Source organism: Talpa occidentalis, unplaced genomic scaffold (genome assembly GCF_014898055.3).
Source record: "Talpa occidentalis isolate TD23 unplaced genomic scaffold, MPIMG_talOcc4v2.1 talOcc4.9, whole genome shotgun sequence".
Lineage (NCBI taxonomy): Eukaryota > Metazoa > Chordata > Mammalia > Eulipotyphla > Talpidae > Talpa > Talpa occidentalis.
In genome coordinates, this window is record NW_023605305.1 from 50,423,184 (window position 1) to 50,446,514 (window position 23,331).

At 37.5% G+C, this 23,331-nt stretch overlaps 1 protein-coding gene across 1 annotated transcript in view; it reads left to right on the plus strand.

Annotated features, from left to right (window-relative positions):
* ERICH3 (glutamate rich 3) overlaps positions 1 to 22,951 on the plus strand; it is an 86,407-nt gene extending 63,456 nt beyond the window's left edge. Inside the window, exons 12-16 of the mRNA XM_037500753.2 lie at positions 6,262 to 6,711; positions 16,795 to 16,818; positions 19,255 to 19,272; positions 19,832 to 22,182; positions 22,927 to 22,951. Coding sequence (XP_037356650.1) covers positions 6,262 to 6,711; positions 16,795 to 16,818; positions 19,255 to 19,272; positions 19,832 to 22,164 — 2,825 coding nt within the window. The 3' untranslated portion in view covers positions 22,165 to 22,182; positions 22,927 to 22,951. The remainder of the gene's footprint in view (positions 1 to 6,261; positions 6,712 to 16,794; positions 16,819 to 19,254; positions 19,273 to 19,831; positions 22,183 to 22,926) is intronic.
* The last annotated feature ends 380 nt before the right edge of the window (positions 22,952 to 23,331 follow it).

Below are 23,331 nucleotides of genomic sequence, written 5' to 3' on the forward strand. Positions count from 1 at the left end.
TTGGTGTGTTTAAATCAAGGTGTCTGTATGAGTTTCAAGCTAGTAGACCAAAAATAAAGTAGGTAAAATAAGGACATGAATAGAGAAAATGATTAAACTGTTGTAAAATCATGCCTTATGCTACAGCTGAGGAAATGAATGAAATCTAAGGTCAGGACTTATATTTGGCTCAAAACAGACAGTATGGCTACTAATTGCAATGAGAGTATAATAATAGTTTGAGAGAGCTAGCCAATGAGTGAAAGATACCTTAATGAACACATACATTGATCTATTGTGTGCCACAGTTTCTATCTTTTTTTTAAGATTTATTTTATTTATTTATGCATACAAGAGCTGGGGTGCAGGCCAGAGATGCAGGGTTGGGGGTGAGAGGATTTACCAGAGACAGAGTGGGTAGAAGAACAGGCAGATTGACTGAAATACACTGCTCAGGGGAGCAGCGGGAGAGACAGGAGAGGTCTGCTGTGCCTTGTGGGTTAGCTCCCTGGCCAGGGATCAAACTCGTGCCACAGTGCCTGCAGATAGCTTCATAGTGCTGAGACTTAACACCTTGCACCACTAGGGAGGCCCACACAGTGTCTGTCTTGAGTGTGTAATCTCTGTGGAAGGAGGACCTGGCCTGTCTTTTTCTCCAGTGAGTACTCAATAACTAGAACACTGCTTGACCTATAGGAGGTGCTCAATATGCATTTCATGACTGAGTGAATCTATGTAAATAGGTAAGAAGATGGAGGACAACTCAGGTTCATCGTTAAAAGAAGAGCGAGCAGTGTTCGTTCTGAATTTGCTGAACTGGTATTGATTGAGAGAATGTGTGTGGTTGTTCCTTGGTCAGTTGTATGTCAAATTGGCTAAGCAGCCAGTATAAAAGTGAGATTACTAATATGTATGCGTATACTTTTTGTAAATGCCTAATCAGTGTGTAGTAAATATTTTTAAGTAAAAAGTAACTGGTTGACTTATATTTTCACACATACAGTATCATGGTAAGTATTATAGGCAAACCAAGGAATGCTTTCCTATCTTTTGCTTTGTATTCACATTATGTGTCTCAGAGTATTTTGTATGCATTCTATCTGAGCTTTAGACTGGCTACCAAAATAGAAGAATGACCACTAAAGATACTGAATTCCATGAGTTCTGAGTCTTTGGGGGGAACCAACTTTCCACATGTCATCCTTGGGCAGTAACAGTGGGAAATTAGCTAACAGAAGCAATATGGATCCATGACAGTGAGTGTTTTCTGTTTGAACACCTTTTGGCACAGCTGTAGGGGATCTGTTTTCCTATGGTGCGTCATTACAAAGAATGTTTTCCAGCATTTGCTGCTACTAATAGCTAATGGACATTGGGTATCATTTAACTCCTCCAGACCTTACTTTCCAAATCTAGAAAAAGAAGACAATAAACTATTCTTTGGATATGTTTGTAAAGTGTTTCATTGGGTAGGTAGTACGTAGCAGGTACATGATCATCTACATGAATAAATGGTAACTGTGATTGCTGTTCTTGATATAATGTACAGGGTGAAATTATCAGAAATAAATTTATTAGAATATGCTTAACAGGTATGATTTCATACCAGAGAAAAAACTGGAAATCATAAAGAAATGATTATGTGGTCTAATTAGGTTAATTTTTTTGTCATGTAATTTCTACAATGGCTTTTGAAGAGTATGTAGAATTATCCCCATTTAACAGCCAAGAAAAGAGACTTAGGGAAGTTATGGGGCATAACCAACTTAGTGAAGTTAAGGGGCATAACCAAAGAAGGCAGCAACTGAGTCAAACTATGAAACACTTAGGTTTGTCTTACAGAAAAACATTATTTTCTTTTTATTTAGATATTTAATTGAGTTAATATTGGGATCCCACCATCAGGTACTACCACTGTAGTGTACCCACCACCAAATCACCCACATTCCAACTCCACAGACCATTGTGCTTCCCTCCCTCTTTGTTCTAATCCCTCATGCATCCCCTTGGTGCTTCAGTTCTGTAGTCAGCTATCAAGGGTTGGTTTTTAAGTATATCTTTATCTATTTGTTTAGTTATTTTATATTCCACATATTAGTGACACTATCCAGTACTTATCTTTCTCCTCCTGACTTATTTCACTTAGCATTATCCCTTCAACCTCCATCCATATTGCCACAAATGCCATGAGTTTATCTTTTTTGATCACTGAGTAGTATTCCACTGTGTATATATACCACATTTCCTTGATCCACTCATCTGTTCTGGGACACTTAGGTTATTTCCATAATTTAGCTATTGTAAACAGTGCTGCAATAAACATGGGAGTAGAAGTTGCCTTTTGAATTTGTGTTTTTGCATTTTTTGGGTAGATGCCTGGGAGTGGAATTACTGGATCAAATGGCAGATCCATTCTCAGTATTTTGAGGTCCTCCATACTTCTTGCCATAGGATGGACCAGAAACAAGTGCTGGCAAGGATGTGGAGCAAAGGGAACCCTTCTACACTTCTGATAGAAAAAAAATATTTTTTTTCTCTTACTCTTATGTTGCATGAAATAGTGATGCAAAAGAAGGGATATATTCATCACAGATGGTGATTAATGGCGGGAAAGGAGAAGATAGTGAAGGATTTGGGGACTGAATATGATGAGAGAAAAATCAGAGATGCTTCTTAGGATCTGTAACGCTGCCCTGAGTTTGATGGCTTTGGCCAAGATCATTCTTTTTTTTTTTTTAAAGCACTACTTCAATCTTTATTTTTATTTATTTATTTTTTCACATTATCTTTTGGGACATATCTTTTTTTAAATAAATTTTATTTTTATATTCTCCATACAATTGCAACCCCCTTATTTTGACCCCAAGCCCTCCCCTCCCCGCCTCCCACCCCCATAGAGTGTCTATGGTTCATAGTTTTTTGTTGATTTTGATTTTCACTTTCTTGTAGTTATTCATTTTCCTGGTCTCTTATTTAAGTTTTCTAGATTCCTGCTATGAGTGAGACCATCTGGTATTTTTCTTTTTCTTTCTGGCTTATTTCGCTGAGCATGATCCATTCCAGCACCATCCATGTTGCTGCAAATTGCATGTGTTTATCTTTTTTGAATGCTGGGTAATATTCCATGGTGTATATGTACCACATCTTCTTGATCCAGTCATCTATTTTTGGGCATTTGGGTTGTTTCCAAAGCTTAGCTATTGTAAACAGTGCTGCTATAAACATAGGGGTGCAGGTGCTCTTTGGAATTGATGTTTCTGTGTCCTTTGGGTAAATACCTAGGAGTGGAATTGCTGGATCATATGGAAGCTCTATGTTTAGTGGGTCAAGAAATCTCCACACAGCTCTGCATAGTGGTTGGACCAGTTTGCACTCCCACCAACAGTGCAGGAGAGTTCCTTTTTCTCCACATCCTCGCCAACATTTGTTGTTGCTAGTTTTTTTAATATATGCCATTCTCACTGGTGTAAGATGGTATCTCATGGTAGTTTTGATTTGCATTTCCCTGGTTACAAGTGATGTTGAACATTTTTTCATATGCTGAGTGCAGGTCATTCTTTGCCATAAAGACTGAGAGCGGGGGGCCTCCCTGGTGGCGGAGCAGTTGAGCGCTGGGTTGAGATGCTGCCCGCAGCCTCTGCAGTGCCTTTTCGATCCCTGGCCTCTGGCGAGGGTCCCACATGGCGCGCAGACCTCTCCTGCCACCCACTGTTCCCCTCAGCAGTGTACTTCATCAGTCTGCCTGTTCTGTTCCCCACTCTGGCTCTGGTGAATCCTCTCACCCTTCTGTGCTTCTGACAGTACCTAATGCATATATAAAAATAAAATAAAATAAAAAACACTGAGAGCAGATTCTTTCTTATCAGAACCCAGAGGGAATACAGAAGAGACAAATGGAATTGGGAGGCAGAGTTGATTACCAACAGGCCTCCAAGATAACTTTTTCCCTCCTAATGACAAAAAAGAAACTACATACGTGCCCTAAAGTTCCTTTATCTAAAAGTTTTTATATATAAAACTTGCTTTATTTCTAAGAGAATAAATAAAATTCATTTTGAAAAACCCCATTCCCTGGCCCTAAAGCTTTTCGAGTTTTTCTTGTAGGCAACGTCTCGCTGTAGTGTCTGTATGAAAATGAGAGTAAGATATGAGAGTGAAACTAAATTATACCACGAGGTTAGAGAGATTTGAAAACTGAAATGAGTTTATAGGGAGATCAGCTACCCTTGCCACTTTGAAGCCGTTCATTCTCCTGATCTTTCTTCTCTAAAGAACTGACTCAAAACTAAACCATAGCATGTTTCAGCCTTTTGAAATAAAATAATACAATTAGTAGAAACTATTGAAGAAAAATAGAGGTGTATTCACTTTTTTAATTATGTGAACAACTCAGTTAAAATTGAAAGTCTTCATGTCAGTATTCAGATGGTGGATAGGAATATTTTTGCAAGTGCAGAACAAGTATTACATTGTATCGTAGTTAAGTATGCAATAAATGAAAGCCACTAGCAAACCACTGGCAAACAGGAATTATTTTCTTTCTTTAAAAAAAAACAAACAAATGTGAGATGCTAATGGGGGTGGGGTGGGGTGGGGTGGGGGGAATTTAGTACCTAAATTTTCTGAGCTGGTGCAGATAAAAAGGAGAGCAACTATCCTGGATCTGCTAAATTCCCTAGAGCAAGACAGCATATCCAGATTTTATAAAATGGAGATAAAGAATGAGTGACTAGAGTATGTGATTCCTTTGAGAAACAATGGTCATCCAGTGCCTGTCAAGGTAGTTGGGAGATAAGAACAAATGGGATTGCACTTAGGGGTTCTGTTGCTTAAAGGCTTTTCAGAGTTTGTTTTTTACTCCTGTGAAGCATCTCTTGAAAATGTGTGGAAACTCTGATATGTCTCAGTGACTATACTTAAAATGCTGAGCCTTGTCAGGGAGAGCCTCTGGGGCTGGAGGGACCGAGAGAAGAGGATAAGAGCAAAGACAGGTATTTCTTCCCTTAAACTCACATCAGCTGCTGCAGGCATCTGTGTAGCTGCCAACCAGAAAGAAAAGAAACAAGAAGAAGAGTAAGGAATACAGAGAGAAAAGAAAACAAGAAAGCTCGACAGCATTTATTATTATTGAAAATAAATTATAAAAAAACTTATAACACAGACCTATTAAAAATCAAAAGCATGTTTGCATCACTCTGGCCCTCAGGAAGATTATACACAGTGACTTTTAGGCTATGTACCTGCCCTGGAGTGATTCACAGTATGTCTTTCTGGGAGATTTTTACATGATTTTTTTTTGGGTAATACTAAGCCATTTTTGCATCCAGTAGGCTTCTGGGCTGCGTATCCGTAGCAATATCTGGCATCTCTCCTGTGTGCTGCCTGGGTCTCCTGGGGTGTTTTGCAGATGCTCTGCATCCACCTCCCAGCTTCTGCACCCTCTGCCTTCCTCAGAGGATAGCCTTGGGCTACTTGACTTGCTTCACCCTCAGGCACTAAGAAGTCTGGAAGTGCCAGGGAGTTTGCTTTTCCCTAGGGTGGTTTGTAGTCATTTCTGAATGGAGCAAAGTATGAAAGACCAAGTCCTGCCTCAGGGAGCAAAAATTGGAATACAATTTAGGCTTCAGAGGTCCCTGTGGGATCAGGCTGAGGTTGAGATGTTGCTGAAATAGCTCCCTCAATTGCCTTCCTCCTTCCTTGACCTGCTTCTTCATTGTTCTTGAGTGTCTCCTAGAATGCATCCCTATCACATGAATCTTCTTCTCAGCTCCTGCTTCTGAGGAACCTCAAATAAGATGACTTCTATAAACACACACCCCACACCTGGAAATATTTAGATATTGTTCAAATGTCTATATCTTCCTGCCATCCCAGTTACTAGGGTATACTAGTATAATGTTATAGTAGATAACATTTTAGATTTTATATCCAGAAAAAACTGCAGCTATCCAAGGTGATAATTGAAGAATACTTTTTTTTTATTTGCTGAACAAATAAATAATTATTGAATGTCTTCTATAATAAAATGGATTTTTACAAAGGGTTTCCAATAAAATATCTTTCAGGAAAAAAATAGCTACCTGGTTAAATGTGATTTCCTATTGAAAATTCCCATAGATGCAATGATTATATAGGTTTTTCTTTATGATGATAACTGAGTAGAATTTATAAGGAGAAGGTATGAAATCTACCAAATCATATTAAACATTTTAATGTGATTAATTACTAACAATTTCCAGAGTTAGAATTTAATTTATAAAACACGATGACTTTTTCTCGTAGATACAAAAAGTGCTTCATCAACATCATTCAGAAGTCACCTATGTTCTAGCTCCAGTGAAGATGAATCTGCATGGGGTACCAGGGGAGACCATGCCGAAAATAGTCCCAATGAAAGTGCCAGAAGTTTATCTTCTCAGGAGCTGAGTGAAAATGATAGGCCAAGAAAATTCCATCTTTTAGCTGAGGATGCCCTAGAAATTGAAACTGAAGACCAGAAAATAATAAAAACAAACATGGAGAACAAGTCTCTGGCCGTAGAGGAAAGCTTAGAGAATGTTCTCGATGAAGAAACAAAGAAAGTTACCCAAATGGTTGCAGAGGATATATCTGAGAAGTCTAGGAAGCGTGTTTCCAAGGAAGAAAAAGAAAAGGCTAAGAGTAAGCTTTGGGAAGGAAGCAATACTAAGGTGAAGGACAAAAACGCAGGTGCCCATAGGGTGGAGAAGGGTGGTAAGTATGTCTGTTGAGCTGACCTGCCATCATTCCCATGCATGGAAGCTGATTTTGGCCATTGCATTCTGCCAAGCTTGGGAAATACTATTGTGTTAATGTCAGAGGGATTCAAATTTTACCTTTTTCTCTCCTTGTCACATAATCATACATGTATTATCAGCTTGCTGTTTTCCTTCTATTGCAATATAAAAAATTACTTGATTCTTCCTATAAAGCCTGTTTCCTATTTTCTGTAATTTCCTTCTTATGGTAATTCTATCTCAAGAATCAAATAAACACAGTATGTATCTGAAGGCAAGGGTATGTGTGGCTTTTTAGAGATCATTAATACTAGCTATATATGCAAAGCTAACATTTAATAGGTTCTTACTGTGTGCCAGTTCTAAACACTTATAGATATTAACTCATCTAATCCCCACAACAGCTCAATAGACCTGTGAATTAGGCACTATAATCCTCATCTCTTTTCCATGATAAAATTATTGCTTGAGAAGTTAATTGTTAAGGATTATACAGCCTATAAGGCGCATTCCTAGGATTTGAATATGAGCAGAATGATTCCAGAGTATCTAAAAATTTCCTGTTATATATGTGAAAATGGCATATATAACTTTTCACAGTGAAAAGTTCATAGAAAATGCCAAATTTCACTTTGAGTTCTCTGAAATCAAGTAACTTCCTGCTCCAAGGGGCTCTCAAATGTGTGGGCTGGTTTCCTTTGACATGGGAAGAGTAAGAAGTGTCCCTGCTCAGTCAGATCCTAGTACCTTAGACACACGGAAGTTCTGATACTTTTCTCAACTTAAGAGAGAGTGCAGTATAAGGACCATGTTGTGTCCTGTGGACAGATTGGACCTGCCAGATTCTTGGCTTTCACATAGTACTCTGCCCTACCACATGTCCATTCCCTGCTCTTTCTCATCTCTCCCTTGCCAACATGGTCCCACACTGAAATTATTTTTCTCATCTTAATATTACCAAAATGCATCTGTGTTTTAAAATTTATGAATACTTTCTAATATCTGTAGTATTTCTTTTAGGACTCAAAAACCTTTATGATACTCCCTCGGCCTCTCTCTAGGAAATGAGAATATCGATCAAATCTCTAGTGTTTTTCAATTCAACTATTATTTACCTTCCATCTGCAGGCACCATGGTCAATAGGATATATGTAAGAGAAGGGGCTTCAAAGGAGGAGATTTGCTTTTGGTTAAGAATATCTTGAAAATTGTATCCATTTTGAAGAATGTGTTTGGGGGAGATTTTAAAGATTACATAAGATTTTGAAAGTGGAAGGAATGAAGAATGAAAACTTTCCAGATAGTGGCAGGTAGTAAGGGATATGACTTTCATATAAGTTATCAAAAATAGCTCTAGAATCAAAAGTTTTATGAACTTCAGCCTGTAGATATCAAACTTGGCCTACCCCACTTTTGGGTATTGCTTGTGAGCTAAGAATATTTTTTATATTATCAAGTGTTAGTAAAAAAAATCAAAAGGAAAATATGTGGTCATGTGAAAATTATATTAAATGCAAATTTACATGTCAGGAAATACATTCTATCGGAATAGAGCATGTTCATTCATTTGCTTATTACCTGTAATTGCTGTTGATCTGAAGCTCAGTTAAGTAGTTGCAACAGTGACAAAACCATAAGAATTTGCAATCAGGTCCTTTACAGAAGAAGTTTGCCACCCCTGGGATTATAACACAAAGACCACTAATGTTTTCCAAAGGATTTTGCTATATGTAAGTCAAGATTCTCATTAAAGTATAATTGAAACTCTTTGATTAAAATAATTAAAGTCTTTAAACTTGGATTTTATTGTTTAGTTCTGGTACTTATAATGCCAATTTGGTAACTACTATAAAAAAAAGAGATGTTGAAATTCAGTAGTAACATAGATAATAGTACTATTATTTCTTTTATTTCTGTTTCATAAAATTTGATTGTTTACTTGGATGTTTTAAGTAGATATCTTTTGGTAAAGTAATATGTAACTAATGTAGACTGCAAGTAATCTAGAAGAGGGTGATTTTTTCCTTTGATTTATGAAATGAAAAGTGTGAAACTTTATTATTTTTCTCAAACATATTGGAAAACCTCTGTTCCTGAGTTGTTAGTATCTATAATTTTTTAAATTTTATTTTCTTGTTATGAAGGTAGGTTCAAAAGTAGATGGGAAGATTTTGCAACTTTTTTTCATTCTTAAGCTCTAATATATGTCCAAGTATCTTCATTAATGCTGGTTTTTCACTAACAGCTTATGAAATAACATTTAGAAAATAGAGAAAAGTCATTTTTAAATATTAACAATAGATTTATCACCTGCACACAATATCACACATTTGATTAGACTTTTTATTTCTAAATTTAGAATTCATAAATTTATATTGTCATATTTTTGTAAAATATACTCTGCATTTTATTTTAATGTTGTACCATAAACAATTTTATATTTTAATTAATCTTTATGAACATGTATAATTTCTGTGCATTATTCCATACTGTGATTTTCTCTTCATTTAACTACTTCTCTACTCTTGGCTATTGATATTTTTTCCTACTTTCATTTTTATTAATAGTACTCTAGTATCATACTATCTAAACCAATTTCAAATTTATAATAATTTCTGTAGGTTTGGTTCCAGGAGTCAAAGGTTATATATATTTTGTAAGGCATTTGACAAAATTTTTTTCTTTCAAGATATTGGTTGAAAAGTTTAAACATAGAATAGACTAGAATAAAATGCAAGCTACCTTGCCCAGCATCTACTATTTCTCTTGAGAATAGATAACTGTGGATAATCTTTTTGTGCATGACTCTAGAAAGTTTACTCTATATAGACACAAAAATAAATGAACTAATATATAGCATATACATATAGTTGTTTTTTTTTATGCAGAGGGAAATAGGATACATTTTGTTTGGTAACTGTTTTCACTTAACATTGTATCTTAAATATTTTTTCATATCACCTCATGTAGCTATACTATATTCTCTTGATGAGTATGTTATTCCATTGCATAGTCTTAGTATTTCATAGACTTGCAAAATTTCTTAAAAGTGTATTGACTTCTGTATAAGAACTAATAGGTTTGTTGTATAGCCCATATTTCACAAAAGAACAAGTTTTGTGGTTATAAATTTGAAGAGGCAGAGAGTATAGTACATGAAAAGATAAGATATTAATAGGTAAATCAAAACAAAGAAACTCCAATGTACTCAATGATATAGAGGGATTAATGCTACCAAAACCTGTGGAAGAGTACATGTAGCTTTTGGGTGCTGATATTTTAAAAATATACTCAAAGAAATGATGCAATAATTTTCTAAATATTTAAAACAACAGGTTAAAGGTCATAAATAAGCTCCAAGTCTTTTATATGAATAAACATTTCTAGGGAAATTTCAGATAATTGCACAGTCCATTATATATATTATATTATATATAATATATATTATATATATATTTATGCCAAGGAAAGAGGTTGTGGCTAGTTTTTTTTTTTTTATTGAGCCCTCAGTTTATAGCTGAGAGAGAGAGAGAGAGAGAGAGAGAGAGAGAGAGGGAGGGAGGGAGGGAGGGAGGGAATCAAAGTTATCTGCTTGAATTGAGAGTCATATAGGTGACTATCCTTCACATTATATAAACTTGTAAGAATGGAAGGCTGGCCAGGAATGAATTAATATTTTACTTAGATTCCTGACTAGCACCTCAGGTCAAAATGAAATGGGGGCTGAGATATTGTATGAAAGATTCTCTCCTATTTGAATCATGCTAACTAATCATTTTTCATAAGACTTGGAATAAAAACTGATTATGTCAAGAATAGGGTATAGGGGCTAAAAATTACATACAATTATTTTGTGGTATCTAAGTTCATACCACTTAATCTGAATTGTTTTCACTTAAGATCATAGCAATAGATAAGATTGTAAAGTAATACATTTAAAACTGTTGTATCTTTCAGATTTATAAAACGTTATTTCCCCATTTCCTTTTATTTTATAGTATGTTACATTTGTGCACTCCATCAAAAAAATTCAGGCAAATTAATATGAAATATGTGTTGCATAAAGTGTAACTGTTAGTTACAATAAGCTAGTGTCCTTGGAGTTAATTCAGTATTATAAGTATTGTGCTATTTTAATGTGTTTATATTTCATTGTTATTTTTAGTTTAAGTTGTCTTACTGCATTGGATACATCCTTTGAAATGTTTTAACGGTGGAAAAATTCAAGTGCATTGATTTGTGAAGTTAATATAATTTATACATTATAAATAAAATAAATTAAGAGTAGCATATTTTAATGTAAAGTATAATGTTAAATGTAAACAGAAGTAGGCATTTTATACTTTTATAAGTGAGACAGGAGAAGTTATAGTGCTTAGGTATGTAATATAAATAATTTTATGACTTAAGTAAAATGCAATTTTGTTATCATGCAGGCAGGATAAAATGATCTGATGAAAGAAGAAAATCATGTGTTATGAGTTGAAGTCCAAATACAATTTCTGAATGAATTGTTAAAGCATGTAGTTGTCTGTTCCAATAGATTTTTTTTCAGTCAATAAATGTTTATAGGACATCTGCTTTGTGCCACACACTGTCCTTGGTGTGAACTAATGAAGTTCTTACCTAGAAGGAGTTAATATTCTGGGGGAGATATTCCTATCAAGTAAATATAAGTATATAATGGAGTATCTGGGCTAAGTGCAAGAAGAAAAGTGAGGTAACAAGATAGAGTGATGGCTTGAGGATGGGGTGGTATTTTATGGGTGTTCTCATTTCAGTAGGAACCTAAGTGTAGAGGTGAGCCACTGTCTTTTGAAAAATCAGTGTGTAAAGCAGATAGAACAGCAAGTGCTAAAGCCCTAAATTGGGAGTTTAGTTTCTGAGTGGAGGACTTGGAAAGGAGTTCCATGTAAAAGGAACAGAAGAGGGTCCTCCCTCGTGGCACAAGGGGTTAAGCACAACACTATGAAGCAATCCACTATGAAGCAATCCACAGACTCTACAGCATGAGTTCGATCCCCGGCCCAGCAGGGAGCAACCCACATGATGAGGCAGACCTCTCCTGTCTTGCCTGCTGCTCCCCTCAGCAGTGTATTTCAGTCATTCTCCCTGATCTGTTCCCCACTCTGTCTCTGGTGAATCCTTTCACCTCCTGCATCTCTGGCCTGTACCCCAGCTCTTGTATGCATAAATAAATAAATCTTTAAAAAATTTTTTTTGAAAGATTTATTTATTTATACAAGAACCGGGGTACAGTCCAGATCTGCAGGAGAGTGAGAGGAACCACCAGAGAAAGAGTGGGGAGCAGAACAGGCAGACTGACTGAAATACATTGCTGAGGGGAGCAGCGGGCGAGACAGGAGAGGTCTGCTGTGCCATGTGGGATTCTCGCCGGCCAGCCGGGATCAAGCCTGCACTGCAGAGATTGTGGACAGCTTCACAGTGCGACGCTCAACCACCTGCGCCACCAGGGAGGCCTAAATTTTTTTAATTAAAAAATAAAATAAAAGGAACAGAAGGGACAAAGCAGAAAGTGGTATAAGATGAGGCCAGAGGGAGAAATTTGTGAGCCATGCAATAGATTTTATTCTGAGATAGGAAATCATTGGGAAAATTTGAGCATACAAATGATATGATCTGAAAGTCTTGAAAAGATTATTCTCACTACTGTGGAAGGATAGATAGACTTCAGTTTTATGTAACTGTTAGCTTCGAACAGCTGTGATCTGGAGTTTGTAATTAATTCTAGGTTTCTGTGGGCCATGCTTCAATGCCAAAGGTAACACAGGAACATCTTTACTGTGTAGGTAGATGATGTTAGTTATGAATTTTGTCATGGGGAGCTGTTGGGAAGATAATAGATTGGTTACCAAAAATGATTAAACCACAGGGATAGCATTCAAGGTGACCAGCAACTTGAAGTAAACTTGGATACATCCTTGCTCTGTTTTTAGGGGCTTTTTAATGTTAAAAATTAAAATTAAATAGAATTTAATCATCCCAAAATTCAGATGAAAAATTCTTGGCCAAACTTTCTTCTGATAGTGAATTTCTCAGGATTCATACCATGTTTCAAGATGAAATTTGCTTGTTTTGTTTCAAAAGAAAGAAGGAGAGGGAATGAATTTAGAGAGCTTGCCTACAAATATTGAAAGCTTGCCATGATTCAATTAGTAAATGACCAAATATAGAAAGAATTGGTGGGAATTGTGACACTTTTAGGAAGCATATAAGATCTTTCATCATTATAAGTGAAATTTTTAATCGAGATCTCCATTTTTTTGAGAAACAAACATGAAGAAATATATATCAAAAGCTTCTAACAATAGTATGCTCTTGACTCAGCAAATTGTAATTCCAGGAATTTATCCTAAAGTAGCAGTCTGAAATAAGTACAAAATAATTATGTACATGGTATTTAAAATAGCATTATAATCACACACACACCAATATAGAAATAACTCAGTACCCAACATCAGTTGATTATCCTTCCATTTGGTAACCAAATTTTAGTAAAACCCTATTAGAACACTCTATGCAGTTATTTTCTATTTAGTATATAGAAACAATCACAATATATTGCTAAATGAATAAAATGGGACACAAAATACTATCCATAGTAAGAGTAAAGTGAAAAAAAAAAATACTGAGAAATTCACCAAAGTATGAACTAGTAGCTGTCTCTGAATAGTGAAACTAGGATAATTTTGTATTCCTCTTTGTACTTTTTTTCTATTTTCAAACTTTGGGTAGCCAGTATATACTATTTTTGTATTAGGGAAAACATAATATGCCTTATCTTAAAATAGATTTATAATAAAAAAGCTAATTTGGATATAAGTATATTTTATTATTTTGAGAAAAAAATCTTAAAATATCCTGTATCATTTGAGTGAAAAAGTGCTTTTCTCAGAAACTTTATGTAAGAGCTCCTTCCATTTTGCTTCTAATGCTATGAGAACTGACAATTGATTTTGCTTTTAATGGTCGCATTTATAGAGTGTTAAGGAGAGGAGTCTTGAGGGATGGAGGACTAAACGGAGAGAGTTAACAGAGTGGATGTGACTGAGCTGACCTGGGTGTCCCAGCAAGCACAGTCTTCCTGTACAAGTGGAAGACAGTTAAGGTTAGACACTGGCCAAGTTCTTGCTTTTAAGTTGCAGTTTTAGAAGAACATCTGAGAAAAAATAACCAAGTGCGGCCTTTTTGGTCTCACACCTACTGAGTTCTTGATGCTCAGGCCAGGGTCCTATTCTTGCTGAATCTGAAACAGGGAACACCTAACTACACAGGCTCTCATCTACTTCCAAAGCCTAACCCTCCAAAGGCAAAGCTGCAGATGTGGGCAAATGGTGATTGCAGTCCTGAGACAGAGGGACTACACACTTCACTGTGAATTCTGAGTGAGTTGTAATTTCCAGGTCATGCAAGTACTTTTTGGCTTCTTAAAATAGTCTTGGTTCAATAGCTGCTAATTGCTTATTATTGTTTATTATTATTGTTGTAAGCCATATTTCTTTTTAGTCTGTAGACTTTGCTGGATCTGACAAAACAAAACTTCACATAAGGCTAAGAAATCACGTTTCCTTACATTCCCCAGTCCTACCATCCTTGGGATTTTTATCATTCAGTCACTCAAGCAGGTTCCCATGCAAGACCCTAAAATACTGTTTATTCAAATTCTCTAGTTATGCAGTGTTAACACTATTATAGCAAGATTATATTTGATTTATATGTGCTGTTTACAGACTTCCCAAAATAAATATTATGAAAGTTAATTTGATGACAAACCCAACTATAACGTAATTACCATGAGTTGATGTCATCACTAAACTACATTATTGTGAATTTTTTTTATTTGACATTGAATGAATGAGGAAAATTGATGTTCACAAAGTTTTTTTTATTTTTTTATTTTTTAAAGATTTATTTATTTATTTATACAAGCACTGGGTACAGTCAGAAGTGAGGGAGGGTGAGAGAATTCACCAGAGCCAGAGCGGGAAGCAGAGCAGGCAGAAGGACCAAAGTACACTGCTAAGGGGAGCAGTGGGCAGCAGGAGGGGTCTGTGCACCATGTGGGACCATCCTCCGATGGCCGGGGAGCAGCCGGGGTTCGAACTGGCGCTGTAGAGGCTGCGGGCAGCTTCACAACCCAGCGCTCAACCACTGCGCCACCGGGGAGGCCCAACACAAAGTTTTTTAAAGAGAATATGTTGTACTTCTTTTAATTTCATGTTTGCCCTGTTAAAATTAATATAGTTAAGTCATTTCATCCCCCTTCCCTCCCCCCGCCCCCAAACCAAGTAGGTAATAAGCAGATATTTCACTCTTTGTTTCTAAACATAAACGGGTCAGTAAGTAACAAACCAGCCCTTAGCAATTCACCTTAATCTGAGCAAAAGAGCACATTTTAACTTTTCTCAAATCCTAGTGTTTAGGTCAATTGGATAAGCATCTCTCTGTGGGAAAGGTGGGGAGGGGAAGGGAGGGGAGAGATGTAGAGGAAGAAGGAGGGAGAAAGAAAAGGGTATTTGGAGATACCATTTCTTATCAAGGAAGGCAGACCTAGGTCTGGTGTTATTTGAGTGAGCTTTTGTTAACCAGAAGGTGGCATAATTGTAGCTGTCAGGAATTGAGGGTCTTGGGTCAGATGATAGCAAAGGGACACAGACAGGGAAATCTCAGAAACTGAAGACAAACTTGATACTACAGTATTGTCTAGTACCATATAAGATTAGATGATGATACTTAGAATTATTCATCATCATCATTGCTATTATTATTAAGTGCTTAGGGGCTTGCTATAAAGAATATCGGTATGCTCTACATTTATTACTTCACTTAATCTTCCCCAAAATCACTGAGTAAGTAATTCTTTGAAAAGTAAATAAGGCTTAGGCTTAGCCAAAGAACTTGCCCTGAAGGTAACATAATTAGTATGGAATATGAAACTTGAACTTAGGTCTTTGTGATCCTGAAGTTCCCTGCAAATAGTCAGCTGCAGATAACTAGAAGATCTACAATAGCCTTTCCTGTCGAATTGACAGGAATGATGCAGTAGCATTTTTTCTTGGTCCACACAAGTGACTGCTGGGGTCAAATCACTAAAATCTGCTAATGGCTAACATGCTCTTAGTGTAGTCCTGGTAGTTTCAGCAACTTTAAAAAAATCAGTGCTTATCAGTCTCATAAAAACCATAACATGTTTCTAGAAAGAAAAAGGCAACTAAACTGCTTTTTTTGTCATTTCATTGCATGTGCATTTGGCAAGTATGTCACTGCTCTGACTCTTGTCTTTTTTTAAATGCAAGTATTTCTTTGCATGGATTTCTTTTCTTTGTGATCTATTGTGTTTCCCTTTTAAAATCATAGCTTGGAAGCTGTTTAATTTTAAAGCTTAAAAACAAGGTCACGATTTAATATGAACGCTTTTAAATGAACACCACTTGCTGAAATGATGTGCAATAGCGCAGCAATATTCCCATGACCTGTTGTTATAGCTCTTGATATTTTATATGATCTCCAATCAGTTGGACAGATAATAGCTGGAGCCTTGGAACCTGGCTGCCACTGCCGCCACAATGCTGAGTCTGGTGCTAGCAGTGTGGATGCTGGGGAGAAGCACTGGAGGAAGCCGGAGATCAACACGGGTGCAGGTGAGGGCACATCATTACCTGGGAAAGATGTTCAGAAATCCTCTGCAAAAGATAGCCTCTTTTCTAGCTTTCATCTTCTACCCTCCTTTCCTCCATCTACCACCTTTATTTTGCTTTCAAAAAATGATTGTGGCAGGAGGCAGTTGAAAGGCCTAAGGGGAGCTTTACAGCTGATATCAGATATGAATATTATTCTTTATCAAATGCATTGTTGCCTAGGATAAAAAAGGCCTTTATAAAAAATATTGGTAGGGATTTTCAGATCAGTCTTATTTCACAGCCTGCTTCCCAGTTAGTTGACCACGTAGGAGGGTTTACCCAATTAACCCATGAAAACCGTGGCAAGCCAGGGCACATTTTACAATGATGTATTCAAATTCCTTATTTTTAAAAATTAGGGAAGAATTCATTACCATCAGTATGTGCCTGACTGGCTCTTGGTGATGAGTATTCAGCTGTAGGGAGCCAATTAGAGTGTACTCAACAGACCATGACTCATAACTATCTGGTCAAACATCCTGTGTCCTTGAAGTCAAGTTCCCTTATAGTTAGTGGATAACTTAAAAAAAATTCTGATATGAATATATGCATGCATGCATGAGTGTGTGTGTGTGTGTGTACAGAGGTGATTCATCAAATAGGCGCCTTACCCCAACCTCCAATTTTCATTGATAGTCATCAAGCACTGTGACCCATGTGACATTTTACCCTATTTTCAAACAAATAAGATAGCCTATTACAATTTCATGGATATTAACAGAAGACACAAGACTTCTGAATCAGAGAAAAAGAATTTTATTTCTTACAACAAATAACAGTAGCCAGAATACCTGCATTTACCTTGATTCCCTGAGCTTCAGCCTCCTGGTCTGTGTGGAGAGGACCAGATGATACTCAGGAGCTTGAATTATAGAAGTAGGACTCTAACTTTGAGGACACCATCTTTTATAATGGATATTCAACCAGAGCAGGACTAGAGTACCTCTCCAAACATTCTGCAATGCAAGCATAGTAGTTGTTATCCATCAAATGAAGTCAAGTATGAAAATCTAATGTATTGCATATAGTAGGAGGGAAGTGTGGCAGGGAGACTTGTGAGGGCCTTCTGTGTGCTGTGATGAGCCTTTGGTGGTTTAATGTAACAAGGATTCTGTGAGTCATGCATTATTATTCCCATTTTACGGATAAGAGAATGAGAACTTAGAGAGGTGATGTTTCCCAAGTTTATACTACTAAGTGACAGAGTCAGCCTTCTCATCCAGTCCAACTGACTCCCAAGTATAAAATATACTCAATCCACTAAGTTGATTGCCTCTGTTTGTGAATACTGCTCCCCCTCTTTTAAGAAAGTAGTGAGGTTATCATAAAAAAAGTCATGTTTTCATACTGCTGTTTCTTAGAGGCATTATCTATTCTTTCTTGCTTGCTTCAGGAATGTCACTTCTCATTCTTAGAGTGTATGTGTTCATATAATAGCTCTGCTGGATGCCATTAGCTCTTTTTTCTCTGGGATTTAGACAGTATATTATTACCTGAAGCCTAGGAAATTTTATTCTCTGGTTCCCCTGCATGTTCTTTAATTAATCTATAAATATAGAGGCCAGCTTGCTTTATTTAAATGTTTTTCATAACTGACATTTTAATAACAATTTTCATGCAGGAGTTTGAATAGCAAAAGCTATACTACTAAAGAGACTTGACATACATTGTTGTTTCTCATTGTTTCAATTTCATTTTGTTCAAAATTGATAATCTGTAATGAAAGAATATGGACCATATTCTCACAGGTGAATTGACTACATGTTCTCTGAGTGAATATTTGGTTCTATATTTCTCTCTGGGAGCTTGTAGATGCAATTTAGGAAATAACTGCTATATCTGAGGACTACCTATATAAGTCAACATCAACCCTATTGATAGACCTGTAATTTCTGTTTTACTCATTTAAAGGAAACAGCAAAATTTACCTTCCAAATACATTTTTTCATGTATGCAATATCCGCTATTATTGCCTTCAAAATAGTTTATTGTAGTACCTGGCAAGAAGCCAAGAAAATCAACAAGGGTATCCATGTTTTGTATTCAGAGAGGATAAAGAGCTATAAGACAGTTCTGCATAGGGTATCAGAATTCAGGGAAGACATAAGATGAGAGGTGTTAAGGCCCAAGGCGAAACAACCTGGTGGATTGTTGGTGATGAAGTAGAGGATGAGATAGCCAAAAAGGCAATTAAGAAAAAAATTTGAGGAAGACACATTTGCTACTCTATAAGTATACAGAAATTGGAGATTGACGCCATGGTATAATAAAATTTTATAATATCTAGTCCAGTGTCTTCTATAAATGAAAAAGTTTAGTTGACAGAAATTATTAAGATAATCATTTTAGAAGCTATCTCCCAAAGTGCTATTATGTATTTAGAAAATTTAAAGGCTTTGGATATTTGGTATGCTGTGCCTTTATTTACTTTGTATAGATCATTTAAACAGAAGTGCATGTACTTGTTCAATAATAAAAATATATTAAGTATAAATATATAATATCAATTAGCAATATAAGAAATTCATTTGAAGCCTTTTTAAAAAAGTGTTGAACCACATTTTATTGAAGTATGACAGCTAGTACACCCAGATTTGCCAGGGAATCATCAATGAAAACTTATGAAATACTTCAAGAAGGTTATTTATGCTAAAATTGTCCCAGACTACAAAGTTCTGTCTTCTTCTGTGATCCAGTTTTGCCAAAGGCAAATCAGTTTCTGAATGTAGATGGGAGGTATCCTGACCTGCAATACAAATTGGTGTCTTTAGTAAAAAGTCTTACTGTGAGTTACAAAGTTATTTGAAGACTAAATTTAGATATAGTAGCTTTAAAAGGTGGGAGCAGTGAATGGGATAATGATTAGCTCACATTGTATTCGGATGGTGGTGCTAAATGCCCGCATGAGTACAAGAAGCAGGCTGAGGACAGATATTTTATGTGCTATGGAGAGTAATGACTTCTAAGAAGATGAAATCCTCATTTTTCTTTTTGTATAACTTTTCTATGAAGTCCTAATGTTTCAAATGAAAGAAGGAGGTGTGTCTGTGTGTGTGTATTTGTGAGAAAGACATTGATTTTATGATTCTAAAACCACGAAGTTGTTTCTTTGTTTTCAGTATTTCTGATGTTCAATTTTCCTTTTATATCAAAGTGTCCATTAAATTTGATAGCATTTCTTTTTATCACAGAAAGCCATTATTAAATCATGGTGCATGTTATGGTTGAAGGCATCATAGAATCAAGGGAATGTTTTATATATACAATTTATATCCCCTTGATATCATAAATAAATCTCTCCTATATTGTATATAAAAATTATGAGATTATATAGAATATCTCCTCCCTTTTCCATTTTGATTAAAGTAACCTTGTTTTCTAAACTTGTTTTTATAGCACTGCAGAGTAATTTTGTGGTGGAAAAAAGGGAAGAACTCAACTCAAACAAGGAACGTAAGCAGGTCACATCAGAAATGTATACACTGGAGAAGAAAGAAGCAGTGGGGGAAGATGAAGTTCCCCAACACAGGGGTGCTGAGACAATAGAGGAACAAGAAGGTGCAGCACTGTTGGGGAAAGTAGAAATTCCATTGGGGGCGTGGAAGCCAACAGCAGAGCAGCCTTCCTTAGCAGGGCAATTAACAGAGGAAAGAGAGATCCCACAGGATATAGCAAGTGGGGCAGAGGCAGAAGCAGAAGGGAATGGAAGGCTGGGTACAGAGGTGTTAAGTCCCAAGGGACAAGAAACGTCAAGATACCGGCAAGGTCTGAATGAAGACAAGGTTCCCCAAGAGGAGAACATGGTACAGACAGTACTGGAGACAGAGCTGGCAGCTTCTGAGGAGGAGCAAGATTTGGAGAAGGCAGTGTTTGCAAACAGTGCAGCAGTGCTGAAATCACAGAATATTCAGGAGACAGTGGCCCTGAGGCAGACAGCGGTGCTGGAGATGGGGGAGGCTGAGCTGGAGGCAGCTGTGAGTGAGATGGTGCCTGGAAAAACAGATGTGGAAGACAGTGAAGAGAATGCATCCACAGACCTAGAGGGTAAGGGACTCATGGGAGAGGCTGCACCTGAGAGAGGGGGTGATCCAGAAGAAGCAACAGTTGGGGGAGAGGAACCAGCCAAAGAGAGGAAGGAAATTATGGAAATGGAAACACCTTTGAGTTCCTCAACTTCTGAGAAGGTCATGGAAACCCTGGTGGGGGTTTCCGGGAACAGCTTCCAGGAACTTGGTAAGGAAGATGTGGGGAGAGAAGTGGTTGAGACTGAGCCAGAATCTAATAAGGAAGATGATAGGAAAGAAATGTTACCTGAGGAATTTGATGCAACAAGAGAGAAGAAGAAAGCTGAGAAGCCAAAAATACCTCTGGCAGAAACTGAATCTGAGAGAGAAGAGGTGACAGGGGCAAATGAATGTCAGGAAGAAAACACTTTAGAAGAAGAACGAAAGTTTAAAGGGGGTGCGGGGGAAATAGTGAATGAAGTAAGACCTGAGGAAGAGACACAGGCACCCTCCAATAAAATGAAGTGTGATGCTGAGGATGAAGCATCTATGAGGGCATCAGAACTGACTGAAGACACCAAGTCTCAAGGAGAAGTTTCACTGGGAGAGACGGGGGTGACCATATTTGAAGCAGCACCCGGGTTTGAAAAATCACTGGAAAACATAGCAGCTCTGAAGAAAGAGGGAGACACAGAACATGAAAATAAGGCAGAGCTGCTCCCCAGGGAGAAGGTGGCTTCTTCAGAGGAGGAAGAGGGGGCAGCCAGTGAGGGAAAGGGTGTGTTAAGAGCTCCTGAAAGTGAGCTCACAGGAAAGCCCGGGGCATCGGAGGAAAGGATCACAGCCACGGCCAAGTTTCAGGAATGTTTAGCCAGAGATCAAGATGGACTTGTGGGACAGGAGAGGAAGGATAAAGAAGAGTCTTTACAGGGGCCACAAATAGTGGGGGTGATGACAGTGACCCAAGATGTTTCTGTGGGGGATACCCTGATGGCAGGAATGTTGAGTGAAGAAGCCATGGGTGAGGACCCAGAGGAGGAGGCAGATAAAGAGAACACCCTGGAGATAGGAGTGGTGAAGAATGGAGAGACAGAGGGGCGTGGGAGCTTCCAAGGAGGAGCAGTTGTGGCTGAGGAAGATCTCCATCAAGGAGGAGGAACCAAGGTAGAAATAGCCATAGAGAAGAGGGAGGTGTTGGCAGATTCCAGGACAGCTGAGGGGAAAACAGACACAAATAAAGCCTCTTCCTTTTCAGATGTTGCTGGGGAGGAAACTTGGCACAAAGTGGATGAGTTACTAGGAAAAGCAGCAGCTGCACAGAGGGTGGTAGTGCAGGAAATAGTGCTGAGGGAGGAGGTGCCAGCAGTTGAGGTGACGACTTCAGCATCAGAAGCTGGGATGGGGTGTCTCCAAGCACCTTCAGACCTGGAAGGGAAGACCCCACAGTTAGGACAGGGTCAAGAGGGAGGGGAAACTGAAACCATTCTGAGAACAGAGTCAAGGCTAGAGGAGGCAGAGACAGATGAGGGGCAGGAGTCAGCAGTTGAAGAATTCAGACGAGGATTACCCCAAGGGACAGAATCACAGCCAAGAAGAGAGAGTCTACGAGATAGGGAAACACCTCCTGTAAAGCCCAATTGCACTGCAGCCCGAGAGAAGCAAGAACAAACAGTGCAAAAAGAAAGTGAGAACACAGATGTTTCCCTGAAGGACGTAAAGGCCTAAGAGACTTCATGGCAGACGGTGAGTTTAAGCCTGATCTGTTTGTAGGATTAAACAGATAGCCCATCTGGGGTTACCTCCCATTTGGATTCCCTTATCCCTTTATCAGCCTGTGTGCATGCATGCACATGTATACACACACACACAAACACAAACACACACAGCTTTCATTTCTATGCTGTTTAACCCCAAACCCATCATGAGAGCAGCTGGGTAAGATGGAGGTGGGGCCAATGCACACCCAGGGACACTCTTCTACTCCCTTTATGACTCTAAGTCACATTCTGCTTAGCAAGCATAGCTCTCTGAAGTAGTGAGTGCCCTATCTCCCTTCCAGGGCCCAAAGATGAAATACAGAATATGCCACAAGGGCATATACCACAGAAGGGAAGAATCAAATTCTATCCCCAGAATTCAGTTAAAATGATGGTTGTGAATATTTGCCTTCCAATGCACCCTATGCCTTCATTTTTGCAGTTTTGTGAAGTTTAACATATATATATACCTACAAATATAGACTCAGTATTTTACAGGTATACTGCAATTATGTTCTATCAATATAACGTATATATGCACAAATGTACATAATGTATATGTATATATACAAAATATTGAAGTTTGCTACTAAGGACCACAATTATTATAGTATTTCTTTCCCTCCTATTTCCTTGATGCCTTCATATGTTTAGTGTCCAGTTTCTACTACCAGTTTCTACTATCCTGAGTGATTATGTTCATAATTTTATACTTTTTATTGTTTTTCAGGATATGTGAAAGGTGTCTTCTGGAAGACTTAAAAAGTGAAGAGAGACTCACTCAAGCATTTGCTAGAGCTTTAAATTCTCTTTGTTGCTCTTTTGTCTGAATTGGTTCTGAATCTGTCAGTGCTGAACAGAAGCTCAGTGAGCACTTTGAAACTAGATTCATAGAGTGTAGGACCCTTCTTAGGGGAGATGGTTCCTCATGAAGAACTGGGGGAGTGATGTGTATTTAGACATAGTGAGATATATATATATATACACATAGTAATATGTCTATATTCAGATTGAATTGCTAGATTTCAAATGTTTGCCTTTTACCAAAAGTCAGCTACAAGGCACAATGCTGATGACTGGAGTTTGCTTAAATTCTTCTTTTTATAATCAAATATTAGTCCCAGTTTAATGTACA